This window comes from Dermacentor variabilis, chromosome 7, assembly GCF_050947875.1.
Source record: "Dermacentor variabilis isolate Ectoservices chromosome 7, ASM5094787v1, whole genome shotgun sequence".
NCBI classification, from domain to species: domain Eukaryota; kingdom Metazoa; phylum Arthropoda; class Arachnida; order Ixodida; family Ixodidae; genus Dermacentor; species Dermacentor variabilis.
The window spans coordinates 142,035,770-142,062,323 of NC_134574.1; the positions used below are offsets into that span (position 1 = coordinate 142,035,770).

At 47.8% G+C, this 26,554-nt stretch overlaps 2 protein-coding genes across 2 annotated transcripts in view; one reads left to right on the forward strand and one right to left on the reverse strand.

The window, feature by feature from the left end:
- Positions 1–3,796, reverse strand: part of LOC142588029 (poly [ADP-ribose] polymerase tankyrase-like) — a 103,999-nt gene extending 100,203 nt beyond the window's left edge. Inside the window, exon 1 of the mRNA XM_075699466.1 lies at positions 3,647–3,796. The gene's annotated coding sequence lies outside the window, so the exon portion shown is untranslated. The remainder of the gene's footprint in view (positions 1–3,646) is intronic.
- Positions 2–26,554, forward strand: LOC142588031 (cyclin-dependent kinase 20-like). Its single transcript, XM_075699471.1, has 9 exons — positions 2–648; positions 724–760; positions 6,966–7,154; positions 11,500–11,615; positions 13,473–13,535; positions 15,116–15,167; positions 17,819–17,890; positions 19,051–19,206; positions 25,974–26,554. The coding sequence occupies exons 1-9, from the start codon at positions 500–502 to the stop codon at positions 26,112–26,114; spliced, it is 975 nt and encodes a 324-aa protein (XP_075555586.1). The 5' UTR covers positions 2–499; the 3' UTR covers positions 26,115–26,554.

The window sequence follows — 26,554 nt, forward strand, 5'->3', positions numbered from 1 at the left end:
TGATTGGCTGGAGGAGTCGGAATCATCTTTTGTGACTAGCGACATCTACACAGCAGCATCGCAGCAGCGGCGGAGGCGGTAGGCAACAGCAGCGGGAGCGAAAAATATCTAGCAGGGCGTGTGCTTGATGTGTTTCAAAGAATGACGGAATAAAAGGCTTCCGACTGCCCAATTCTTTTTGCCGTTGTCCACGCGTTCCTGTTCCGTGAGGCGGGCGACCACAAACGCGGGAAATTCGACCTATACTGCGACGTACGGACGTCGCATGCGCTTTCGAAGCATCAGTTGCGACGGCCAGTCGCGGTAACTAGAGAAACACTTTTCGATTCGTTTACCCAGACAGCGTCACAGCGTTTCTCCCATGCCAGAACGCCTCGTTCAAACTGGATTGGGCCTTGCGCAAAACAAAATGCGCGCTCTTCAGCACCATAGCAACCTCGGGCGCGCGTACACAACAAGCACCTGGAGGTGCGATGCACCGCCGCTGAAAGAGTGAACGATGGATAATTACAAGGCGCTCGGATGGATCGGCGAAGGCGCGCACGGTGTGGTTTTGAAGGCTCGGTGCTCCTTGACGGGTAAGGTAGTGGCTGTGAAGAAAATTCCGCACAGAGCTGCCGACAACAGCCTGCCGCGTGCGACTCTCAGGTATGATTTTGAGCCTCTCGCTCGTTCTCAAGCGCGCTATGTGCTGAACGCACTCCATTTTTTTCCTTATCATAGGGAAATCAAGGCCATACAACATCTGGAACACGAAAATGTAAGTACAAGCAGTACAACATATGCCGTATCTGTGTGATAGAGAACGCTATCATGGCCCAAACTAAAGAGCGATATGGCAATGCATATAGTAATAACATATATGTGTAAGCATAATAACATAAGTCGAAGTACGTTGTTCTGGTACACTAATGCCATGCTTTCCTAATAGTTACAAGAACGCAGCGGTAATTCGTGTGGTTGGAAGAGAAGAAGGTCGATGCAAATCATGGATATTGCGTAGGACTGCACCAGGATGGCGAATCGGGCGAATTGGAACTCATCCCAACGCTTCCTTATCCACAATAGCTGCCCACAGAACCCGAAGACACACGGGACAAGCGCTGTCTTTCGATCAACTCAAGCTTAATTGGAAACCAAACGTGGCAGATACGGTTTGATAACTTTTAAGGTTCCCGGAATTTTTAAAACTCGCCTGAGGCAGGTAGCATAATTCTTGTTCTTGCACCGGATTATTCAAAAAAGCGAACATTACTAGCACGGGAAATCAAAACAAATATGCAACTAAAATTAACAAAAATCACTGATTAACTTTTAACTAATTACGTTACAACACATATTGCAAGTTGCGTATTGTAGCGGGTGAGTTCGCAAGACGTATCCACTTGGATGCCGCCATGCAGTTTCGAGATATTGGGCGCCATAACGTAAAGCTATTCCAAACTTTTCTATTCCAATTTTGCAATCAGCCCTTCGCGATTGGTCAAAAACTTTTTTGAAACACCCCACTGCGCCTGTCTGTCACACGACGTCACGAAAACCGCCATGGCTCCCCGTCTGATATGACGCGTACAGACTGATTATGCATCATTGGACCGAACAAAAGAAATATGGTTATTTTTGATTCGACGCCTTTTTGACATTAGCCCTCGGCCATTGGTCAAAAGCTTTTGGGCTCCACCCACTTCACTCACTCCCACCCACTTCACCCAAAACCGCGAAAACTCACCGCGTCAAAGTGACGTGTATGCATCAAAGATGCATTAATATGCCGAACAAAACTGTTTTTTTTTCTGAATAGCCGCAGCCTGCCCCGTCCCGAAAAGAATAAAAGATGGCTGCCACCGATCGCTCAAGCACTGGCTACTCGCACATGCCGGAGACCATGGGTTTATTTGCGTGTAATAAAACTTTTTGCGTGGCCGTGTAACGTTTTCGAGTACTTTCGGCACGTTTACGACCTCGCTATGCGAACTATTCTTTGCTGAGGATCCGTTTTAGCGGCATTCTTAACCTTCTGTTGCATGCCGCCGCGATTTTCGACCAGCCACCTCAAGCTAAGTAAGGGAAAGCGGACCAATCGCAGACGCCGGCACCACCTTCTTCACCCGGTTATCGATTTTCACTGCACTGGCTCAGCGCCATCGAATCCCTCTCCACTAGTGCGCGCTCCTCGCCTCATGTCAACCAATTAGATAAGGGAATCCGCTCACTGTAGGCAATGTTATTCGTTTTTACAGCAAACAAAAGTGACCGCCTATAAACGAGGAGAGCGTTTGGTTGTTGGCGCATGTTGGCGCCGTTGCTACGCTCGAGCAGTGTAGGCGGCGCCACGGTCGAGGAGGGAGCGTGAAAGAGAGGAGGAACAAGGAGGAGTGAAGGTGGAGGAGGAGAGTGTCGCTACTTTACGAAGCTTTTCCTCGCACCCACAGCCTACGGCGCGCTATGGGATCTCGCCGCGCCTTGAATTTTCTGCGGTACATCACGGCGATATAGCGAGAACTCGTCTGGAGTTTCTTTTATTGTTGTCGCAATAAAACAAAAACGACAATATGGTGACACACGGTAGTCGCGCAACGCCTTTTGTGGCATTCTTTCAGGCTGAGAAAAAAAACTTGCGTAGCAAGCTTGATCGGTAATTTTTTAGGACGGTCTACAATTTTCTCATTGACACTTTTGTTCGGAATATTTGAGAGCTCGATTAATTAATGATAACTGATTATGTAATTAGGCAACATAAAGAAATCACCGCCCGAGCACTCCGTACAAATGGTTGACCAGCGATGCCAAAACGTGCTGCACAGGTGTTTATCACTGGGTTAATTCCGACGCTTCATTAAACGACGACTTGGTAGGCTGCCGGATCCTCGGTACGCAGTTGCTGTTTGCGCTCGGCTGCACGAGCCTGTTCTTGTGTCCGGGCTGCAGCACCGGCAAGGCGTAGACGAGCTCGTTCCCTGTTCTGCTTGCGGCTTTGCTGATCGAAAGCTGCCTGCTGCTCAGGAGTACGTATGACGTGTGGCCTACCCATTTCTGAGCCAGAGAGAAACTGCTGCGCGCGCGCTCGGCTGCGACGGAGAGCAACGACGTCAACATTGGCGCAGCTAATCCAACACCACCTGTAGATAGCATAAGGCCTTTTCACTCCAATCCATGACGTTATATCCCGACTTCAACAGAATCTAACGGGGATGCCACCGAGTTGGCAACAGTGATTTTGACGTCACCGCTTTCATCACGCCAGCCTGAAATTTCGGGCTAGGTAGCGTGACGTCATGGATCGGAGTAAACAGGCCTTGTGCTATCTAGGTGGTGGTGGCTAATCGCGCGCCTCTCTTTCTCTCTTTTCTTTTTTTTCCCCCGCGAGCGCATGGGGTTGCGCCGGAAGAGTTTTAGGCGTACAGGCGACCGACAGACGGACGAAACGGGTAGCCACATACAGCTTCGCTGTAAACTGTCTGACTTGCTCCAAGCGACGACAAACAACATTACCTTCATTCTGTCCAGCTACGCGGCACTTACATAATTTCGGCACAAGTTACGTGCGACACCCAGTATAAACGCAAGGACCAATGCCCGGGGGAACTACACTGAAGCGCTCAAGATTGTCAAACAGCAAAGATGTGTTAAGAAAGCATTCCTCAACTGTTCGTAACTTGTATAGTAAATACAAGTTGTCTCCATCCGGTTGCTGTTAGGTGTTCGGGAGATCTTGGCAGTCTTGAAGCCGCCGCCAAAGCCTCCGTCTTCAAGATGGGAGGACCCAAACTGTTCGTTTTCCTAAATAGGTTCTGGTAACATGGATCCTCTCGCTCGGCGTTCCACACACGTAGCGCTATATAATGCGTCGATTCAGTGCAGTGTTGCCACAGGTTGTAAAGAAAAAGCCGTAGATTTCAACTCGAAATATTGGTGGATTCTTTTATGTTGGCAAAAGAAGTATTTAAATGAAGTTTTTTTGCCAGCACAGATCCAGTTTTTATTGTTAGTTCTACAATGTGTCATCTGCGAAGCAGTAATACAATAGAACTTTAAACGATGTTTCTGCCGGCAGGGATCCAGTTCTTATTGTTAGTTCTGATTGTGCAGTCTGCGAGCCAGGAACACAATACAATGGCCTTTAAGATTCTTGACGCCGTGCGTGTTTTGAAAAACCACACGGGGAGTCTTAAACACCATAAATATTAAAAATACGCTTTGCTTCTACCTTACAGCAAGTATTGAAATTATAGAGGACATCTGGTACCTGGCGTATAAGACGAAAAAAAAAAAGAAGGCACACAGCACTCGTTGTTGGTCTGCTGTAAAAGTTTATGGTGATTTAGCAGCTATCCATTGAAAAAGAAAATAATAGCACATTTCGTAGATAGTATACGAAAAAATTCACCGATGATTACGAGACTCCCTAAAACGAAATCTCAGCACAGTTCTTTAGGTATTTTGTATTCCACCGGTTGCGTCACTCATCGTTCAAAAAGAAAGCGCGAGCACGGGAACGCGTGGCTTGCGCGGAGCGCATCCTCTACCGGCGGCGGCGCCACAGGCGAGGTAGCGCTAAAGCCCCTCAATAAAGTAGTGACACTCTCCTCCTCCTCGTTTCTCCTCTCTTTCACGCTCCCCCCTCGACCGTGGCCGTAGACGCTTCTCGAGCAAAAATGGCGCTGATGCACGGCACGAGGACCCACGTGATGCTATTAGGCCAATAGCGACGCGGCGTCGGCCAGAGCGCGCGAGGAGGAGGCGGCATTCTTCAAAGCGTGGCAGTACTTTACGAAGTTTAAGGGGCTTTAGGTAGCGCATGCGCAGTGGGTCCCAAACCCACGCCAGGGCTTTGTTTCCACATATGAGGTCTCCTCGATTTGGCTGCACTTTCTGCACTAGTTCAGGGAGTGCAGCACTCTAGCACTCGATTTGCCAGTGCAGCTAGCGCCACTTGCACTTCGGCACTCGATTTGACGTCGTGCTGCACGAGTTCATGTGCACTTCGGCACTAGATTCTCCGCAAGTTCTTTTCTCGTGCACGTAGTGCAAGGCTTTTGATAGCAGACGACACATGCGCCTCCGTGGTCATGCGGGTGTTGGTAGAAGGCATCGACGGCGCCTGTTATTAGTAACGCAGCACGGACGCCAGTTTTCTTCAGGATGTGTACGCAGCATCTTGTTAAGGGCGCTTTCCGGGTTCAGCTGCTGCTAAGTGCACTGAAGGCCGGGATTTTCCCTCAGGTCACAGTCGTTTGTATTAATTTTCACGAGCTTACCGCTACCTCGACGTTAAAAACCACATCGGTCAGTCGTTTGAAACGTTGTGCCATATATGATTCAGAAATGTGTGGAAACCGCGCTCGGTCATGCTTTCTGAATAATGATGCCGAAGTTGAACTAATTTCTAGGTACTAATACATAAATTCTTTCCACAGGACCAAAAAGGCCATTGCGCACACGTTTAAGCTAGCGGCACACACCAACAAAAGAAAAGCCACAGCCGCCCAGTCGCAGCAGACGAAGGCCTGTACGTTCTTGCACTTTTGTCCTCGATTTGACCGCTGCACTGAGAGCGCTAGTGTCGCGCTACGCTTACACTTGAAGAACTGGCGCTGCACTGGCACGACACTTTTCTGAACTAGTGCAAAAAGTGCAGCCAAATCGAGGAGACCTATGGTATCAGAGAAAACGCTTGCCCATAAGCCTGCCATCTAGGAGGCGTTGGCTCACCGCATGCCTCCATCGGCGACCGGGTGATGGCGCACGCTACTATGGTGCCATCTCGTAGCGGGTTGCCGCCGTGGAGCACGTCTCGTGCGGAACTGCCGCTTCCCTCGTCACCCTTTCGCCACACTCTGCTCCTCCGCTTTTCTCCCCGTGCGTCCGCGTACCCTCCTCCTCCGCTTTCTTCCTCGCGCTCTCTTCGCTCTCACCGTCTTTCAGCCTCCGCTCGTTCTGTCGGTTACGCCGAGGCCGACGCTCAACGCAGGAACGGGTGTCTAAGAGCTGCGCTTTAAAAAAAGTATATTTCATTATCTTTTTTTCTCGCAGACGTCAAAAATAAGTAGATTTCTGAAGCTTTATCACTGAATCACATTTTCGCTAACGCGTAGTGTATTATTTGGCTAGGTTCCCGGAGTCATTTCCTGCTCCGTTCCGTTCGACCTTCCGTTTCGTGTCACAAAAAACCCGTACCGCCATCTAGGATTGAACAGCTGTATTTCTGCGAATGCGCAAGCTTCTGTACGCCCACTGCCACCTGCTCGTGGGCGCAAGAACTTCCGACGCGTCATTCTGTCAGCCAGCACCTTAGTGATGATTAATACACATATTTGCCTAAACTTCGTCCTTCTGGCTCCAAACTGCTTTGTAAACTCATCATTTTGGACAAAGTTCTGTTTCATATAGAATTAAATAAGCACTATTAAAATTATCCGGCGGCATGATTCGAACATACAGAAGCCCGATACTGAAACCATTACGCCACGGACGCTTTTTTTTTCTTCATTATATTACGCCACAGACGCGTGCATCGACAAACGGCACAGAGCGTGCACCCTTGTGAATTAGTTTCGCGCAAGCGAGCGAGCTTCGATTTGGCCTTACAGGCGAGAGCTTGCGCAGGACGTAACGCACTGAAAACGCAAGCAACCAGAGAATTGCATCTGCAACAGGAAGAAGCGTGCATGTCAGCGGGCCAATTACGCGAGAAAAAAAAACAACTACAACATTTATTTATCAAACACAAGGCTGGTGGTAAAAACGAGTTTGTTGGAGACACCGTCGTAGTGTGCGTGGCATTCTTTGGAGTTGCTTGTCTCTTAAAACACGGCAGTCTTGGTTTCAAGGATAGAGTATTGGCTCCATAGATCACGATTACAAACAATGCTGCGCACTGTATGGCAATTCCCCAGTGGAGAGTTGCTGCCCTAATTTTTATGGATTGCTATCATTCGCATGGACGCTGCTGAAACCGAGCATAGGTGGTCAGGCTGCTCGAGGTGATCGCCAGCAGTAGCGGTGTTCTACTGGTATTCGAGCTGCTGTGCTGCAACCTCTCCACGATGATCCACAACCCCGAGCGCCCTCTGACCGAGGGCCACGTCAAGTGCTGCATGCGAATGCTATTGTGCGGCTTGGAACACTGCCACAGCATGGGAATTCTACACAGGGTAAGGGCGCCATGCACGTGAGTAGATACATAACCATGGATATCAAGCAAAGCGTCAGCCGTTCGTTATACGACGACTTTCGCTATTAGAGATCCTTAGTTTGTCCGTAAGCTTCTTAATCCGGATTATCGGAGCCGTGAACGGCAGTAGCAAAGCTGGTAGCGCCATCTCGTGACGCCTTCTTCAACTACAACGCCTTAGAAACGTTATTGCGTTGTGTCATTGTTCGCGTAGAAGGGGGGAAAAGGCGCAATCTACTATACTCTATCTCACAAGCTGTGTGCAGTACTGTGGAAGCTGCACGCATTCTTAGCCAATAGGAAGGCAGAGTGCCCATCGAGATGTGCTCATCCGCACCGCGTCGTCTGCTCACCGTCTGCTTGCCATCCTTTTACATGCACCATGGTTGATGGATTGACGCGAAAAATATTTTGGCGCCGTAACTATAATCTGCGTTTACATGCATGCGACAGCAGGGATTCGCTTTACCTGTACCCTTTCCCTGCACTTACCTTGCAGCGCACTTAGCAAGTAGTATGGGTGAATGCCCTTAAAAGTGTTCGCCTGCGCCACAGCGTCTGCTCGGCGTCTACTTGGCGTTTACTCGCTACTGTCATCACGTACCATGCTAGAGCGCAGTAGTAAATTATTGATGCAGTGAACAATTAGGTTTTTATAGCGTTCCGCATCGTCTACACATCACCCCATGCTAATGCTGTGGCACCATCTGCTAAATTTAGAAATCAAACCAGTTTTACGGCTCGGTACCGTGTCTCTAGTCCTGGCTGCGTGAAAACAAACAGGCGTTCTCAATAATTACGATAAAACATGCCTAATGATTTGACCTCAGCTTGAGATCAGGCTTACCGACGACAGATTTTGCCGCTTGTTTCTTTCTGACAGGGCGGACAGCCAGCAACAAGAGCGAATTCATGAAGATCGAAGCGGGTGGTCGGTGCTGTATGGGCGCTGCCATGTTGTCACGATTAGAGTGGCTATTACGGTTACCGGCGGTAACTGCCACAGAAATTCTCGGTACACGGCGTGTATGCGTGTCAGAAGCATGTCCCGTATCGCTGTACCGTATCACCTAGTGAGCAAAAGTAGAACTCTCCAGTGTAGCCAATAATCAGCCAGTTACGCCCGGAACTATATGGCACTGCGCAAGGATATCGCTTGAGTACGCCTCGCACCTTCGACAGTGCTGCAACGTACCAGCTTGTGAGATGGAGTATATGCACCAATGCTTGTGCCTTCTGACGCCTTTCCACCAGCAGACAGGTAGAAGAAACGGTCGTTGCCGTTACAGTGCATGTTTTCTAGTTGACGTCATCGCCACGTGTGGCGCCGCCAACGCCGCTGCGTTGCAAGGGCTAGGTGGCGCAACCCACCGCCCCGTTCCAAAGGGGACGCTCATAACATCCATCCATCCATCCGCACGTCTCCAGTCTTTCGGCATTCCGTAAACTGACAGGCTAAAACTCTCTATTAACTTTAAACATACACCTCAGTGCTTTATTTCACTTCGGCAGACATTGAATGGCGAGCGCAAAGAGCCATGCAGAGGCAAAAGAATTGCTAAGGAACACTGAAAATACATACTTATTCGTTTCTCCTTGTCCGAGCGAACATATGAAACTGGCATCGGTGTTATGTGTGAGTACAGCACAGTTGTACCTGGCTCCGACTGCCGTAGTGTGAACGTATAGAGTCCCATGCTATATGTTACCATGCACGGCGGCACCAAATATAAAACGAGCAAATACACAATCCCACAACATAAACAGCGGCCGGTAAAAGCGCGTTTATCCACTCGAAGTGGCCCCATATCGAAACGTTTTGTCAATGCGGCTCATAGGGTGCAAACTGTTTTTAGAGGCCGTATTGTCCCCAAATGATGATAATCGTCATCGGCCTTGCCTGCGTTTCCTTTCTAGAAAAAAAAAAAAGAACTGCTCTCGCTACTTTCATGCCAAGGATGCTACACCACGCTGATAACGCGCGTGAGAAGCGCGAAAGTCACGCAACACAGATAACGATTATTGTTTGAGGACAAGATAATTCCCAGAGGACGCAAGCTTTATATGAGTGGTTGATGTGTCGTGTGGGGTCCCACTCGCGCTCCTGGGACAAAGGTGCGACAACGCAGTGCTGGAAACAAACTAAAGGGCATTTATTGCGCGTTCTGTAAAAATAAGCTAGCCAATCAGCGCATACGCGCGAACGGGAAGGCCGTCCGTGGGACAGTCCCGCCATGGAGGAAGGAAACAAGAGGATGGAGCATACCGTAACGCGATTCGGAAGCCGAAATCTTCTGGGTCAGTGGTGGCCCAACACGTGATTGCGCGTCATAGTGCGTGGTTGGTTTTAGTGTTCCCGTTTCGTAGGCAGACGTGACGCAATAGGTCACGTGTTGGGCCACCACTGTGGCTTCACGGAGCGTTCGCTTGCCGAGGCTGGCTGCGTGACGTAATGCTCCCTCCGCGGACGCTTTCCTCTTCCGCTTAAAGCCCCTTAAACTTCGTAAAGTAGTGCGACGCTTTGAAGAATGCCGCCTCCTCCTCGAGCGCTCTGGCTGACGCCGCGTCGCTATTGGCCTAATAGCATCACGTGGGCCCTCGCGCCGTGCATCAGCGCCATTTTTGCTCGAGAAGCGTCTACGGAGTGGCGAGGAGCGCATGTTGGCGCCGTTGCTACGCTCGAGCAGTGTAGGCGGCGCCACGGTCGAGGAGGGTGGGTGAAAGAGAGGAGAAACGTGGAGGAGTGAAGGCGGAGGAGGAGAGTGTCGCTACTTTACGAAGTTTAAGGGGCTTTACTTCCTCTCACCTTCCCGCCTCGTCGAGCACGCGCCGCGTTCCCGCAGCCCAAGTACAGTGGCGCCCAAGAGAACGAAGTCAGTTCCTTTTGTTCCCGTGTGTCCGCGCCCTCAGGTGGCACTCGCAGCGGAAGACTCGCGCCACCTCTCGTACTACCGCACAACTACGCAGGCCCCTGCTGCCGCAGCAAGTGCTATGCGGGGAATACAAACATCAGGAGACGCGAGAGAGTCGAGCGTCCCAACAGTCGATGGAAGGATACGGATGCATTCCCTCTGAAACGGGATGGTAGCTGATGCCACCAATCTCGATCATTATTCTTATTTTATTCAGCACTTATTATCTGCACATGGCTCGTGTTAACACACAATCGAACGTGAAAAATTAAATTGTTTCCTTAAATAAATAATACATTTTGTATTGTGTGTCTTGCCTTTATTTACGCCACCAATACTTCAACCGTCTTTTACTATTCTCTTTGCTCAGGTTGATTAAAATTATCTCTATTTAGAGCTCAATGCTTCGGACAAAGTCACTATGCCCCCATGTAAATATAGATGGCTAATGTGTGACATGCCAAGAAAATTTGATTTATAATGCAAAAAGTGAAAACGAAACGCAAAAGTACGCCGATTTTAATAGCCTACCTTTGCTGTTTCCTTTTGTTTCTTACTTTTACCACCCTGCTTTTACTGTATATAGTTGTCTTGCTTTCTTTCGTCATTTAATTTACAAAAGGTTTTGTGCAGAAACCATCGACGATGACTGTCAGTGTGAGCGAATAGCCTGAACGAGCGAACGAATATGCAAAAAACCCTACCACCCGCCCCTCCCCGCAACTCGGTTGCGCGAGAGATACTCTATAGACCCTCCTCCTTACGCTACCCTTCCAGAGCTCGGTTGCGCGAGAGCTCACGCGCTGCAGTCACTGGCCTGCTCCTCCCTCCCCCTTAGACTCGGTTGCGCGAGAACTCAGGCGCTGCAGTCTCCTCTGTCCCTCCGTCCCCCTGACCCCTTCCGCAACTCGGTTGCGCGAGGGCTAACGTGCGGCAGTTATCTCCCCTGCCCCTCCATCCACCTTGCCCCATCATTTCCGCGATTCGGTTGCTCGAGAGCTCACGCACTGTAATCTCCCCTGTCCCTCCCTCCACCTCACCCCTTCCGCAACTCGGTTGCTCGAGAACTCACGCGCCACAGTGCCTCCCCCTTGACCCAACCCTTCCTCAACTCAATTGCGCGAGAGCTCACACGCTGCAGTTCCTCCCCTGATTGATTGACTATTTTTTTGATTGACTCATTCATTCATTCATTCATTAATTCATTCAACAATCACCAGAATTCACTCATTCATCACCAGCGTGTGTATGTCCTTTTTCATGTGTGCGCGAACGCGTCAGTATTTAAGTGCGCTGCTTCAATATCATTCATTCATTGATCTCCGCTGGCTGACGCGAAGCGTACCTTTCGGTGGACTGCACGTAGTTGGTGAGGAGGAGTATAAGACTGACTGACTGACTGACACGATGCAGGACCTGAAGCCAACTAACGTGCTGGTGAACAGCGAAGGAATCTTGAAGCTGGCCGACTTCGGACTCGCCTGTCTGGATTCGCGGGACCGGGAACACAGCTCTGGCGTTGCTACGAGGTACGCACCATATCGCGCGGCCTCTCGCTTTACGCTATACTCCGTCGAAAGCGGGCGCTTATACTCTGCAGACGGTAAAACCCCTTAAACTTCGTAAAGTAGCGACACTCTCCTCCTCCGCCTTCACCCCTCCTCGTTTCTCCTCTCTTTCACGATCCCTCCTGGACCGTGGCGCCGCCTACACTGCTTGAGCGTAGCAACGGCGCCAACATGCTCTCCTCGCCACTCCGTAGACGCTTCTCGAGTAAAAATGGCGCTGACGCACGGCGCGAGGGCCCACGTGATGCTATTAGGCCAATAGCGACGCGGCGTCGGCCTCGGCCAGAGCGGGCGAGGAGGAGGCGGCATTCTTCAAAGCTTGTCGCTACTTTACGAAGTTTAAGGTGCTTTAGCAGTCGGGTGTGAGAACCCAAGAACAGCTGCACACAGCGCAGTCCATCTCGGGGGAACTTGTTCAGGTGTGCCAGGTAATTGCGCTCGCTCATTTTCGTGACGTCATGGCGGGGGCAAACTTTCCTTTTCTGCTATCGGCACCCTCTTTTGTCGATAAAACCCCTCATATCCAGTAATACCGCATGAACATATATGGGGACCCCCATATAAATACTCGTACGTTCTGATATACCGTATGTGTCGTATGCCCCCACATGATACACGGGGTCATCATGTTTAAGTTTTATGGAATCAAAGAATCGTCTGTTTCAGATAACAGGATTTCAGTCCTTCATCTGAATTGTTAAGAGGAGAGGACACTACTAGCGTGAAAAATTGAAGCACGCACTGAACTAATTAATAAACACCCACTAATTATTACTTCTTAATTATCTTATTTACAATTTTACAATCACAATTATCTTATTGCAATTTACAAATTGTGGCCGGTGAGTTCGTCAGGCGTATCCGCTTGGAATGAATTTCCAGAATGACACCAGTTTGGAGGTGTGCGCCACCGAAACTCGCCTTAAAATTGCACGTTGGTCCGCTTACCTTTTACAGCGAAGCTGTTAGCCTGTCGTTGGTCGGCATTTTTCGTGTCAGTGGGCAAGAATGTGGGCCGATCCCGCAAAGTGACGCGGAAAGCGCATACATTCTGCAGAATCACGCATACAACACACAGAACAGCATTCGTTTCAACGAAGAACAAGCACAAAACAAGCATCCGAGCCACACAATTGATGGTAAGGCGCCCGTGATAACAATGCGAGACACGTAGCGCCACGTTTCCCGGTAAATATCACTGTTGCGCAAGTTGCCGTGGCGACGGCAGCTTGCGACGTGGGGAGTGACGTCACTAGCCTTTCGTGTATAAAGGAACCAGCCTAGCAACTGATTTCATTGTTGCAGCATCGCTATGAGTAGGCAACGCATGCATAGTTAGGACTCCCGAGTAGCAGCATGAATACGAGGAGTGACAAAGGGAAAAAGAAACGGCAATACGAACAGCGGCGGCGTGCTGTCAAAATTACCCTTACTCCCATTACTGCCATTATTCTAAATTACCATTACGACCATTACTCTAAAGTAATAAAACATTGCATACCCCCATCAGCGACATCCACTTTCGCAGGGTTGAGATGGCGAGTCAATTTCTTTCTTTTTTTTAAAGCAAAACACTCTCTCCTGCGTTGAAGCACAAAAGTAACTGTAACTCCCATGTACTTCGTCCCACACTATGGAAAATAATATCTGCGGTAATCTTCTTTTAACAGCTTGGCTAACGCTATATAGCTGGGACAGACGGTGCATGAACGGGACAGCGTGTGCTAGAAGATTACGGGGGTTCCCAATTTGAAGAAATTGAACGGACCCGAGGCCCCGATCTCGACGTCTGTTACACACTTTCCTCCAACCGCGCAGGTGGTACCGGGCCCCGGAGCTGCTGTACGGAGCCCAACGCTACGGACCCGGCATTGATCTCTGGCGAGGAGGCGAATGTTCATCTCTCTATCTCTCTCTTTCTACTTTCTCTGTTTTATATTCTATTCTCCTTATTTTTTTTTTTCATTTTCCATTTCATTCGAAATCGAGGTGCAGTTGGGGAGAGATGGCGCGCGGTCGCCGTAAAAAATCAATATTCAGTCTCCGCCGAGTTAAACACAGAGTGCCGGTCCCCGTCTGGATTCCTTACTCTCTCTCCGTCTCTCTCTCTCTCTCTCTCTCTCTCTTGTTTTTTAGAGAAGTAAAACTGAGGCGAAAAAAAATAGATAAATTATTTTAATGAATTATTACGGCGCGCGGCGTCGCTTGTGAGTATAAATAAAACAGTGAAGAGACACTAAAGATCAACGCTAAATTAGCTTATTCTAGTGAATTCGCATTCTTTCGGGGCTCAATTTTTTTTCATTTATTTGGCGGGAAAGAACACGCTGTTTTGTTAGCTCAGGAAATGAAGGAAATGCATTTCTTCATTTTTTTTTCTTTTCTGAACGTCGCGCCTCAACCACGACGCCGGTACGTTGGTGCGACATCACGGATTTCAATGTGTTTTCGCATGTTTGAGTCCAACATACCCCCCCCCCCCGCACACACACACACAACACCCGCCCACCCCAACTCCCTCCTTATCCTCACCGCCCACCCGGAGAGTTATCATATTTTGTTTATTTAGAACGCAATTAAGGTAATTCGTTTTCCTTGACTTAGTCGGACCATGGTAGACGCTTTCAAAATCCATGACGTCACAATAACCTATACAAGTACGGAGACTTCTAGGGGGCGTCGCCACCTGCGTCTCATTCTCGCGTAGTTTCTGGCTTGCGGTAATTGTACATGGTAGAGACAGCGCAACTTAATGTTCCTTTTTAATGTCAGTTTGATGTTATATGTATGCGCTTGGGAAGAAATGAAGGAATTCAAAGGGGAAAGGCTCATCGTTAAAGAAAAGAGGCGATCAAGTCGACCTCTCAAGGCAGTACATTTCTCTAGCCAGCTGTCTGCGCAGGGGAGAAGGGAGGAGAGAAAGAATGAGGAGCATAAAGGGAGTGTTCACGCGACGTCACTTACGCTACGTTGTTGCCCTGTTCACAGCTGATTATACGTTCGGCTTGTTGGTGCGCCATACTGAAGTTCTTCGCAGTACAAAAGGGCGCGACAGGGAACACACACACACACACACAAACACACACACACACACACACAAACACACACACACACAAACACACACACACACACACACACACACACACACACACACACACACACACACGCTTTCAACGACGAGTTTATTTCCGGGACCTGAGCATATACATGTACCCGTCAGGGCCCTCAATAAGTTCGTAACAGAACACGTGCTCGGAGCATGCTGACAATGCCATATCGTGACATGCATGGTAGCTGTAATCTGGCGATTAAAAGTCATAGCATGCGCGAAAATTCGAGCTCTCGTTGGCATACAAAATGGTGCTATGACGGGATTTGTGGGCCTTACGAATCTACTTCTTGCGCCGACAGTGAAGTGAGTGAGTGAGTGAGTGAGTGAGAGTATTTCACCTGATTCGCAGGGCCCTGGGATGCGTGTTCGCCGAGATGTTGAACGGCTCGCCTCTGTTTCGTGTGAGTCAAGTTATCACTCTATAGTTATCGGAAAAGCTTTATGACATATATGTGTAACGCTTCGTTCCTTCAATCACTCTGACTACCGTGACTGAGCACAGCCAGAAAAAATGTGCGGGGCACTCCTGTTTATTCTTTTTTTTTACGAGTAACATCATCACACAATGTTATCAAAGTTCGCTCCCTGTCGCTTCCTGTCGTTGATGACGTCAGGTCGGACACTTCGAGGTGAACTTCAGTGTCAAATTAAAATACCTCTTAAGCATACGCCCTAACTTTTATACTTGTTAAATGACATTTAGTAATCATAAGAAAGTATTAATTGACTGAAGCCTGTGGCAGAATTTCTACTACATGAAAGATGTTTGTCGTTCTCTTCGATGAGGCACGAAAAATTTTGTTTTGCGCACCTAACGGTGGTATACCGGTCTTCATTCAAATGAAAGCGAGGTAAGAACAGCCTTGCGGGAAAGCTGGCCTTACAATTAGTCGAATATGACGTGCATGTTATACCTCATAACTTTAAAGAAATACTTCCCATTACGTGCCGTTTAGCAAATAATATGGTGTCGCCATCTACTGGAAGCGCGCCCTATCACTGATCTTGTTGCTCCCTTTACCAACGTTGAGTAGAGGGCGGCACAAGTCCGATTGGTGTGCTGAAGCCGTATCGCTTAAGTCGAGTTTTTTTTTTTTTTTTTTTTTAATCTCGTCGTGTGCGCGTTATCGTGCAGAACCTCTTTTCTTTTTCTTTTCTTTTTTTCATTTTCGCGAACAGTAAAGGGAAGTGACAGGGAAGTGATATTTGCAGGAAAGCGTTTTTCTTTTCCCTCACTCCAGTTAGAAACGGACAAAGAAAAAAAAAGAAGGATTACGTTATTCATTTGGAATTGAGTAATTTCATTGCCATTTTGCGGAGAGAGTCATCCGCGGGCATTGTTTCTTTTTTTTTTAGCTTTTCACTCCTTTTAAAATGTACCTCATGTGCTGTTGCCAAACTTCAGCTTTTGCAAATGTTCTACTTTTTTCTTTAAAGTGACCGATGAAGGTTGTTATTGCTGTTGACACGCTTGTGGTTGGTAATGGTGATGGTCGACGATGCTCCGTTTCATGCTACTTATTCATCTGCCGCTTTCTGTTGACGCTCGTAATGCATAACCCGTGTTATACCTGCATTTTTTTTATGTATGTTCAAAACTTTGGCGTACACACACACACGCACTCTAATGCCGAAGGGCGCTGTGGATGAACAAGTAAACAAATATTCAGGAAACGTGCCGCAATATTTAATTGCTTCTTCATAAAACCGGTGGCCCCGATTCTCTGAGTGCTCCACTGTTTCCGGTCGAAAAATCAGTCACGAGAGAATCGTCGGGACGCTTCAAGGAAACGCCACCTCATGCAAGATGCCGCAAGAAGTGCGCTTCTCCTGACAGCTACTTTGACCTACCAAAAATGGCGGACGTTCAGCTACAAGTGCAAGAAAGGCGCGACCGCGCGAACCGATGGCGTCGTCGCTGCTACCTTGCCCTCCTAATAGTTTCTGGCACACTGCAGAAACTATTAGGAGCGTGGTGATTATATAGGCCTAGTTCCGTCGTGTAAGGAAGCCCTCTTGCGGAAGTCGATGGTAGCGGCATCGACTTCCGAGTGAGGTTATACATTTTGAAGCCTTCGTTCAACCACCACGTCTTTAGAAGCGTTTTCATGTTACGTCGTTGCTCTCCCAGAAGCGGAAAAAGAAAATTACGCTGACGATTGTTCTCGCCAATGCCTCTGCGCAGCAGCAGAGCAGAACATGGCCGCACGTTGCAACTTTAGTTGCGTGTCCCCTAGATGACGTCACAGTGACAAGGTGGCGCTGCTGCGCACGTTTTTTCTCCCTCGTGTACGAGTATTTCGTGAACTGCGATTACAATTACGGACATGCTCTATCTTTCTGCTATTATAGGGGACCCATTTTTTGCCAAATGCGCGAAGAAAGGTAGAGAAAGCTGAAGTTGAAAGGCTTTAGACCCATTTATCGCTAGAATTCACAGCAGACGCAATAAAACCGCGAAGTGTTTCATGCACAGCGGTGACACAAGTGCACTGAAAGCTTTCTATGTAATGCCCATATGGGCATTACATAGGATGGACTACAACCCATCAAACCTGATAACGTAACAGACATCGGTAAGTGTCAAAGACAAATATATGTATGAATAAAGATATAGTCAAGCAAAATGTTAGAATAATACATTAAACATTATGCGTACGAAAGAGTACAACAGACATTATAGCAGCATACAGTATCATACAAGCTTTACACATATTTACGACAAGACTATTTAAAAAAGAAGGGAAGGGAACTAGATAAGCACTTAACGCCGAGAAATAAAACTGCAACCTCTCAATGAATGAGTCGTGATCGATGTCCGAGGATGCGATATTTCGTGGGAGCTGATTCTGACGACTAATGACAAGTTAAAGTAGTGAAAATAGGACGATACACCATGGTGCATGCAACGCCCTGAAATCTCACGAGAATTCAGGAATCGTTAAATTTCAACCAAAATTTCGCGGAAAGTGTAATAAGTTTTATGCGGTGAACATCGCCACGGGTCACTTTGGTTCTCTTACCTCCTCCCCCCTCCCCCCCCCACCCCCAGGGTGAAAGCGACATCGAACAACTGTGCCTCGTCATAAAAGCACTCGGAACTCCGGATGAAGAAGTCTGGCCGGTGGGTATTGAACAAAAGTTGTGGTGTCGAGGCGGGGCTTTCTGGTCGATCATAATAACTGATCGGAGGGTTTTAGTGTGCCACTACACGTGATAGATATATTTTACGGAACACCGAAACACTGGCGACAGAGACGTCAACTGGTGTGCACGTAACTGTATAATTGCAACGACCGCGTCCTACAATTCTGTTTGTACAAAGGCGTCCGTACAAAACAATCCTTAGCGTACAGAAATCATTTTTTTTTTCATTCCTGTCTGACCAATGACGCTAAATCGAAAATTTTTTCTAACGTGTTGCGGTTGACGAAAGCGTCACAAAATGTCGCTACCAGCGCTGTTGCCGGTATCGACGTCTCCGGTGTTCCGGTATGTTAACTGATCTCTGATCAGTTGAGGCCAGTGTTGGTGACTCTTGTCGTTGCCAGAACGCCACTTCAAAAATGAGTAGCACGGCGACTCGGAAAAAAAAAACGAGAAATCCTTAATTATGAAGACGTGACGCTGTGTTGCAAGTACACGTGCAGTGTCTTGCGGTTTGTGTTTTGTGCATTCCTTCAATCTAGTGGTTTAACGCTGACACCCGAAACAGTAATAAATCTCAAAGGCAAAAAAAAAAAAAGTCGCCTTCGAATAAATTACGCCATTAAGGTTTCCGCGCGCCGTACTCCTTTTCTGGACTACCTGAAGCACTTGTCAAATCACGGCAAGCAAAAGCGATCCATTGTTTTTCAATTCATTTATTTACCTTGAGGATCCCACGAAGGGTTATTACGGCATGCAGAAAGACAAAAACAAAGCAAAGCGAGATTACACCCACAGGTGCCCAGTCGTGTGTTCTCAGAAAACAGACGGCAGATTGACACCCTGCCTTATAAAGTCCGGTCATAACCATAAATACGCATACATCTATGAGATAATGAATTAATTTATATATATTGGATTATACGGGGTTTTATACACGGTTGCACGTGGTCACATAATAATGCGGATATGGTGCATAAGGTATTTCCTTTATTTGAGGGGGGATTGATTGATTGATTGATTGACTGATTGATTGATTGATTGATTGATTGATTCGTAACCTAGCGTATCCTGAGAACGCGTCTCGCGCGTGCGTATATTCCCGCGCGACACGTCTGACCAAGCGGTGTCGCTCAGGGCCTGCAGGAGCTGCCCGACTACCACAAGATCAGCTTCTCGGAGAGCGCCGGCGTTCCCTGGCGCACCCTCCTGCCCGACGTGAGCAAGCACGCGAGGGACCTGGCCAGGTCGTTCGTGTGCTACGACCCAGAGAGGAGGGTGACGTGCTCAAAGGTGAGCCCGTGCGGTGATCCCACCACCTAACGAACAGACAAACAAACAAACAAACCAGACACGCAGACAGAGAGAGAGAGAGACGGACAGACAGACGGGTGGACAGACAGACAGACAGCCTTTAGCCAACATCAACACAGAAAACACAGTTAATCAACAAGCGTAAGACAGCTGACATAAGGAAGTATAATATGGATAGAATTGAACATGCTCTCAGGAACGGAGGAAGCCTAAAAACAGTGAAGAAGAAACTAGGAATTGGCAAGAATCAGATGTATGCGTTAAGAGACAAAGCCGGCAATATCATTACCAATGTGGATGAGATAGTTCAAGTGGCTGAGGATTTCTATAGAGATTTATACAGTACCAGTGGCACCCTCGACGATAATGGAAGAGAAATCACTCCAGAGGAATTCGAAATCCCAAAGGTAACGCCGGAAGAAGTAAAGAAAGCCTTGGGAGATATGCAAAGGGGGAAGGCAGCTGGGGAGGATCAGGTAACAGCAGATTTGTTGAAGGATGGTGAACAGATTGTTCTAGAGAAACTGGCCACCCTGTATACGCTATGCCTCATGACGTCGAGCGTACCGGAATCTTGGAAGAACGCTAACATAATCCTAATCCATAAGAAAGAGGACGCCAAAGACTTGAAAAATTATAGACCGATCAGCTTACTGTCCGTTGCCTACAAACTATTTACTAAGGTAATCGCAAATAGAATCAGGAACACCTTAGACTTCTGTCAAGCAAAGGACCAGGCAGGATTCCGTAAAGGCTACTCAACAATAGATCATATCCACACTATCAATCAGGTGATAGAGAAATGTGCGGAATATAACCAACCCTTATATATAGCTTTCATTGATTACGAGAAAGCGTTTGATTCTGTCGAAACTCAGCAGTCATAGAGGCATTACGGAATCAGGGTGTAGACGAGCCGTATGTAAAAATACTGAAAGATATCTATAGCGGCTCCACAGTCACCGTAGTCCTCCATAAAGCAAGCAACAAAATCCCAATAAAGAAAGGCGTCAGGCAGGGAGATACGATATCTCCAATGCTATTCACAGCGTGTTTACAGGAGGTATTCAGAGACCTGGATTGGGAAGAATTGGGTATAGAAGTTAATGGAGAATACCTTAGTAACTTGCGATTCGCTGATGATATTGCCTTGCTTAGTAACTCAGGGGACCAATTGCAATGCCTGCTCACTGACCTGGAGAGGCAAAGCAGAAGAGTGGGTCTAAAAATTAATCTGCAGAAAACTAAAGTAATGTTTAACAGTCTCGGAAGAGAACAGCAATTTACAGTAGGCAGCGAGGCACTGGAAGTCGTAAGGGAATACATCTACTTAGGGCAGGTAGTGACGGCGGATCCGGATCATGAGACGGAAATAATCAGAAGAATAAGAATGGGCTGGGGTGCGTTTGGCAGGCATTCTCAGATCATGGACAGCAGGTTGCCATTATCCCTCAAGAGAAAAGTATATAATAGCTGTGTCTTACCAGTACTCAGCTACGGGGCAGAAACCTGGAGGCTTACGAAAAGGGTTCTACTCCAATTGAGGACGACGCAACGAGCTATGGAAAGAAGAATGATAGGTGTAACGTTAAGGGATAAGAAAAGAGCAGATTGGGTGAGGGAACAAACGCGAGTTAATGACATCTTAGTTGAAATCAAGAAAAAGAAATGGGCATGGGCAGGACATGTAATGAGGAGGGAAGATAACCGATGGTCATTAAGGGTTACGGACTGGATCCCAAGGGAAGGGAAGCGTAGCAGGGGGCGGCAGAAAGTTAGGTGGGCGGATGAGATTAAGAAGTTTGCAGGCATGGCATGGCCACAATTAGTACATGACCGGTGTTGTTGGAGAAGTATGGGAGAGGCCTTTGCCCTGCAGTGGGCGTAACCATGATGATGATGATGATGATGATGATGATGATGATGATGGTGAAAAAGACAGACGGTATTATTATATTTTGGGCAAAAGCAGACAGACGGGGCGTGAGGTAATAATCCTCCAGTTTGTTGCTCTGATCAGAGGGCGGGAAAGGAAAAGAAGAACATATCATTCCAGAAGGTAAAATAAAACTCAACCGGCAACTCGCCAGGCCCAAGGGTCGAGCCACACACACTTCACGGAAGCTTATAACACCACCTTCATCTCAGTGGCCGACGGACATGACCTCAGCTCATGCTCAGCCACCATCAGCTGGAACCTCAGACTGCCCGTTAAGCATTGTACGAGATCCAGCGGCTCCGCGATGCATTGCACGAGTCGTGCGCGCGGGCTCTGACGCGACAGGAAGCGTGTACCAGCAGCCGCAGTACCCGGCCAATGGACCCTACTGTCTAAGAAGCGAATTTTCTTTTTTCGCAGGACACATCACCTCAGAGTATGTATACGGATTTAAAACCCCTTAAAACTTCGTAAAGTAGCGACACGCTTTGAAGAATGCCGCCTCCTCCTCGCGCGCTCGGCCTCGGCCAGAGCCGAGGCCGAGCGCGCGAGGAGGAGGCGGCATTCGCTATTGGCCTAATAGCATCACGTGGGAACTCGCGCCGTGCATCAGCGCCACTTTTGCTCGAGAAGCGTCAACGGAGTGGCGAGGAACGCATGTTGGGCGCCGTTGCTACGCTCGAGCAGTGCAGGCGGCGCCACGGTCGAGGAGGGAACGTGAAAGAGAGGAGAAACGAGGAGGAGTGAAGGTGGAGGAGGAGAGTGTCGCTACTTTACGAAGTTTAAGGGGCTTTACACGGATTACGCCTGCATCGCCATTCAGCAGCCGATGAAGAAGCATATGCTGCGATGAGGCTCTGGAAACATCTCCACATACGGTTGAGCGCTTTTACAGTGAACGGCTCTATACAACGAAACGAGCTGTACATAACGAAGTAATAGATCTGTCCCAGTTCTACAGAGAGCTGCGCGATGCGCGGCCTGCACAACAAAGTGACCAGTGTAGCTACTTCGCGGAGCCCCGGAGCACTTCGTTATAATTAAGGGTTTTCGACTGTATAGTGAAACAAGGCGGCGAGTCGGGCTATATATACTAGTTGTTTAAGGTTCATGTTGATCATATCTTGAAGCGCACCGGAACGCAGGCAAAATTTTACATGAGAAGAAGAGACGGGGGAGCTTAAGTTGTGAGAAGAAATGGCGATGTCCCGTCTGCTTTTCTGTAGAAAATTTTGCCTGTGTTCCCGCGCGCTTACAGGTCTGGTCTACGTGATCTACGTATAAAGCTCACGCTCCTAAGCACGGGTATGTCTGTGGAAAGAGTGATTCGTTCAACCTCGAAGGACAATGTACGCAGCTTCATGACAGTATCCGCTTACTCGTCTGACACGCAGCGCCATCGGGCACGCCCGGTGACGATACGCTATATTAAAAATATAAGAGTATAGCAGTTGTGGACCGAAGAGAGGCGCATATAGTTAATAGGCCCTTTGCAAGCTATAGTATAGGTGGCGAGCACGAGTCCTACAGAACGCAGGTTTCAAGTTTTCACTGACGAGGAGGCACTCCTTGAGGAAAGAAACCTCAAACGCAACTGAATGTGAACAGGGGACGAACGTAAAGAAGGCAGACGTACGGGGGAAAAAGAGAGAAAGAAAGAAAGTGGGGAACAGAAAGAGAGAGAGAGACGAGGAATAAAGTGTGTTGCACGTAAGCGAGATTCCAACTTGCATGCTAGACGACGATCCGTGTCACCGCGCCCAGATTGATTTCTGTGCATCGACTCGGGATATAGATATCGTGCACGATATCCACATCCCGAGTCTATGTGCAGAAATCCATCAGCGAAAAGTGCTGGACTATATATGGGCGATGCAGTTCCCCGTGCTGTTTGTTCACCCAATGTGTGCATGCATTAACCGGCACTGTAAGTTCGATGTTCGGGCTTCATCCAATAAACTTTGGTTTCTTATATAGAGCTCGTCCCCTGTAATTATCTCGTTTCCCGGAGCATGCACACTACGCCAACGCGTAAAAAATTACACGTTATCATACCTACATATCTAGTCGTATGCATATATAGCGTGTTCTAGCTTCTCTTTAGCTGCGTACTAAATTGTTTAAATTAGAAAAATGTAAATCGCGGTAACGTTATGTTTACCAGTCGAATGTACAGATTGGCAGCCAGCCTCTAGATACAGAGCAATTTCCGCAGTTACGTAACTAATTAGCGAAGTCATGGCAATCAACTTTCTAATTATTAACAATAGGTGGCTACAGCAAATGAGTGTACTTTGGGTCCCCTCCTCGACGCTAGCTATCCCAACGATCAAATTTTGAATAGCGAATTTCATGTGGGAGCTACGCGAACAATTAATTCCCCTCGGCAGGCTCCTTGAGACCGAAACTGGCTGGAAAAAGAGCGTCTGTGTCGTCGATGTGGCCCCCCCCCCCGCCTTTCGTCACGTCTCCGAGGTCACCACCGCTCCGGCCCCCACGAGCAGCTTGCGCTATCTACTTGCTGTCTGCGGCGTTGGCCTAGCGCTTCGATGCCGGCGGGCCGCCAAAGTTGCTTCGTCATTGCCTTGGGCTCATGAAACGGCATTTCGTCGGTGGAAGTGGACGCGTGGCGCCCGACGGGATGACGAAGTAAATTACGAAGTAAGCGCTGTGTGTGTCAGATGTGCCTTTCCATTGTCCTTGTTCAGGCTTGCGCTACAACAAAGTAAGATAGGGGGAGGTGGGGGGGGGGGGCATTGACGACACAGATCGACGCTCTTTTTTCAGCCAGTTTCGGTTTCAAGGAGCCTGCCGCTCTTAAATGGAAACACGTGTAGCAAACCTATAAACTGGTTGTAGAAGCATTTAATCATTTCTTCACGTTTTCATTCCAAGAAATCGACAATCGAGTGCTAAAAGCAACCTCTGTATTTCAAAAGAAGGCATAATTCTCAAAGTAGACACCAAGAAATCCCCAAGTCCTGATATGATACCCAATGAATTCTTAAAACGTTATTGTGACTGGGTGTCAAGGTTCTTGGCTATTATTTTTTACTTGTAGTAGCCGCGCCACGCGACCGGCTACTAGCGAGAGTGGTACCAATCTTTAAAGCAAGTAATAATCTCTCTGTGGATAATTATCGTCCCATTTCAATAACTTGTACGTCATGTAAAATTCTGGAACATATGAGTGCAAAGCAGTTAGTAGAACATCTAGAAAACAATAGCCTGTTTTACAGCAAAAGATACGGGTTTAGAAAGGGCCTGTCGACAGTAATCCAACTGTTCGAAATGCTACATAGCTTTGCAAAAGCAATTAACTCCCGGCAGCAAATAGATATGATTGCAATAGACCTGTCAAAGGCTTTCGACAGGGTGTGTCATGTGAAACAGATTGAAAAAATGTGTGACCTTGGTGTTGATTCTCCGGTAATCAAACGGGTTCAAGCCTACTTGCATAACCGGTACCAATTTGTCGGAATATCTGGAAGTCATTCATCTACATTGCCCGTGTCGTCAGGTGTCCCGCAAGGGTCAGTTTTGGGACCTGTCTTATTTTTATTGTATATTAATGACATTGCAGTTGGTGTCCATCAAGTGGTTTATTGGGATTGTTCGCGGACGACTGTGTTTTGTTTTCTTGTGTCAAAAGTGTCAGTGACCAAAGAATTTCGAATGAGTCTTTGAAAGTTATCAGTGACTGGTGTGCTACATGCGACATGAAAATTAATTTTGAAAAAACTACTTGCGTGACAGTTACAAATAAGAAAACCTCCCCTACAATATCCATATTCCATTAAGTGGAAAGAAATCAAGCGTTCCAAGTATGTAAAGTATTTCGGAATCACCATTACCGATAATTCGAGGTGGGGCAAACATATTTGAGTGGATTTGCGGATATGCGCAACGTAAGCTTGGTTTCCTAAAAAGGAGGCTACGGAATCCCACTCCTGACGTTAAACTTGCGGCATATAAAACTATAGTAAGGCCAGCACTGCAATATGCAGGTATCTCTTGAGGCCCTCACGGTCAAACCGAAATTAGTAAATTAGAAAGAGTCCAAACGCTAGCGGCCAGGTTCATTTGTTCGTGCTACGACACAGAACAGTCCACGACTGCGCTTCTTGACAGGGCCGGTCTAAAACCCTTGTCTCAACGAAGAAAGATAGCGCGGCTGAAATTCCTGCACGAGCTTTATAATAAAAAGATGAAAATAGATCCAGGCCTACATCTACGACGTCCAGTACGAGTACCAGCTCGTACAAATCACCCTCATGCCATTCAGCATTACACGCCAAGGGTTGAAACATTCAAATTTTCACGTCTCATTCGAACCGTTGTTGAATGGAACAGACTCGATGCCAATGTGTTCACGGGATGCCGCTCAGTCGAAATGTTTCGACAGAGGCTGGAAATGCTTTTTGCGTAAATGTGTTTAAAATATTCTCTCAATCTGTGACAGCCCGTAAGGGCTTAACAGTATTCGAAATAAAATAAATAAATAAATAAATTGTTCTCGTAGCTCTCACATGAAATCCGTTATTCAAAATTTGATCGTTGGGACAGCTAGTGTCGAGGACGGGACCCAAGGTAATACTCATTTGCTGTAGCCACCTGTTGTCGATAATTAGAAAGTCAATTACCGTGACTTCGCTAATTCGGCACGTAATTGCGGAAATTGCTCTGTACCTAAAGGCTGCCAATCCGTACACTCGAATGGTAAACATAACGCTGCCGCGATTTATAGTCTGTCGTAATCTTAAAAAATTTGGTGCAGCTTAAAAAAAAAAACGTGCCTTGTTTCCAGGCCTTGCTGCACTCGTTTTTCTGGAGCGAGCCCCTGCCGTGCAGACCGTCCGAGCTGCCTGTGCCACAGGATGAGGGACCGCAGTTCGACATGGGCGCGTGCTTTGGCACGTACAGCCCGGAAGCGTCTCTGGGCTGGTAGCCTGGTATAGCGTGACGCTTATATATGCACAACCCCAGCGTGGTCAACGTTATAAGCGTTATTTCCTTCTTTAAATCAATATCATCATCAGCCGCGTACGAGGAGTGACAACTTACACATATGTGAACTCCCTGCATCACCGCTAACGCGAGCCAGAGAACGGAACTGTCTAGAGATAACTTTTGTGTGTGTGTGTGGCTTCTTATTGCCACGCCTAAAACTTCTGTGGGCCTGTCGTGTACGCTGTCCTGTGTTCAGCGCTGTCCTGTGTGTTCCTGCCTTCTGTCTTCGTCATATTGCGCTGCCCCTTCAAGATGTCCAACCAGTACCAACTCGCCCAAATGTCGATCCTTCTACGGTATATTTCTGACGTGCTAGTTCTGCGGAAACCCGCAAGGTGGCGAGAAGTACGTAATAAAGGGAAAATCAGGCATCCATCC

Excerpts from the sequence above, each read along its gene's own strand:
- LOC142588031 (XM_075699471.1), top strand. The coding sequence starts at position 500 with ATGGATAATTACAAGGCGCTCGGATGGATCGGCGAAGGCGCGCACGGT. Across the intron at positions 7,155-11,499 it reads GCATGGGAATTCTACACAGG|GACCTGAAGCCAACTAACGT; the intron begins GTAAGGGCGCCA and ends GACACGATGCAG. Across the intron at positions 11,616-13,472 it reads AGCTCTGGCGTTGCTACGAG|GTGGTACCGGGCCCCGGAGC; the intron begins GTACGCACCATA and ends CCAACCGCGCAG.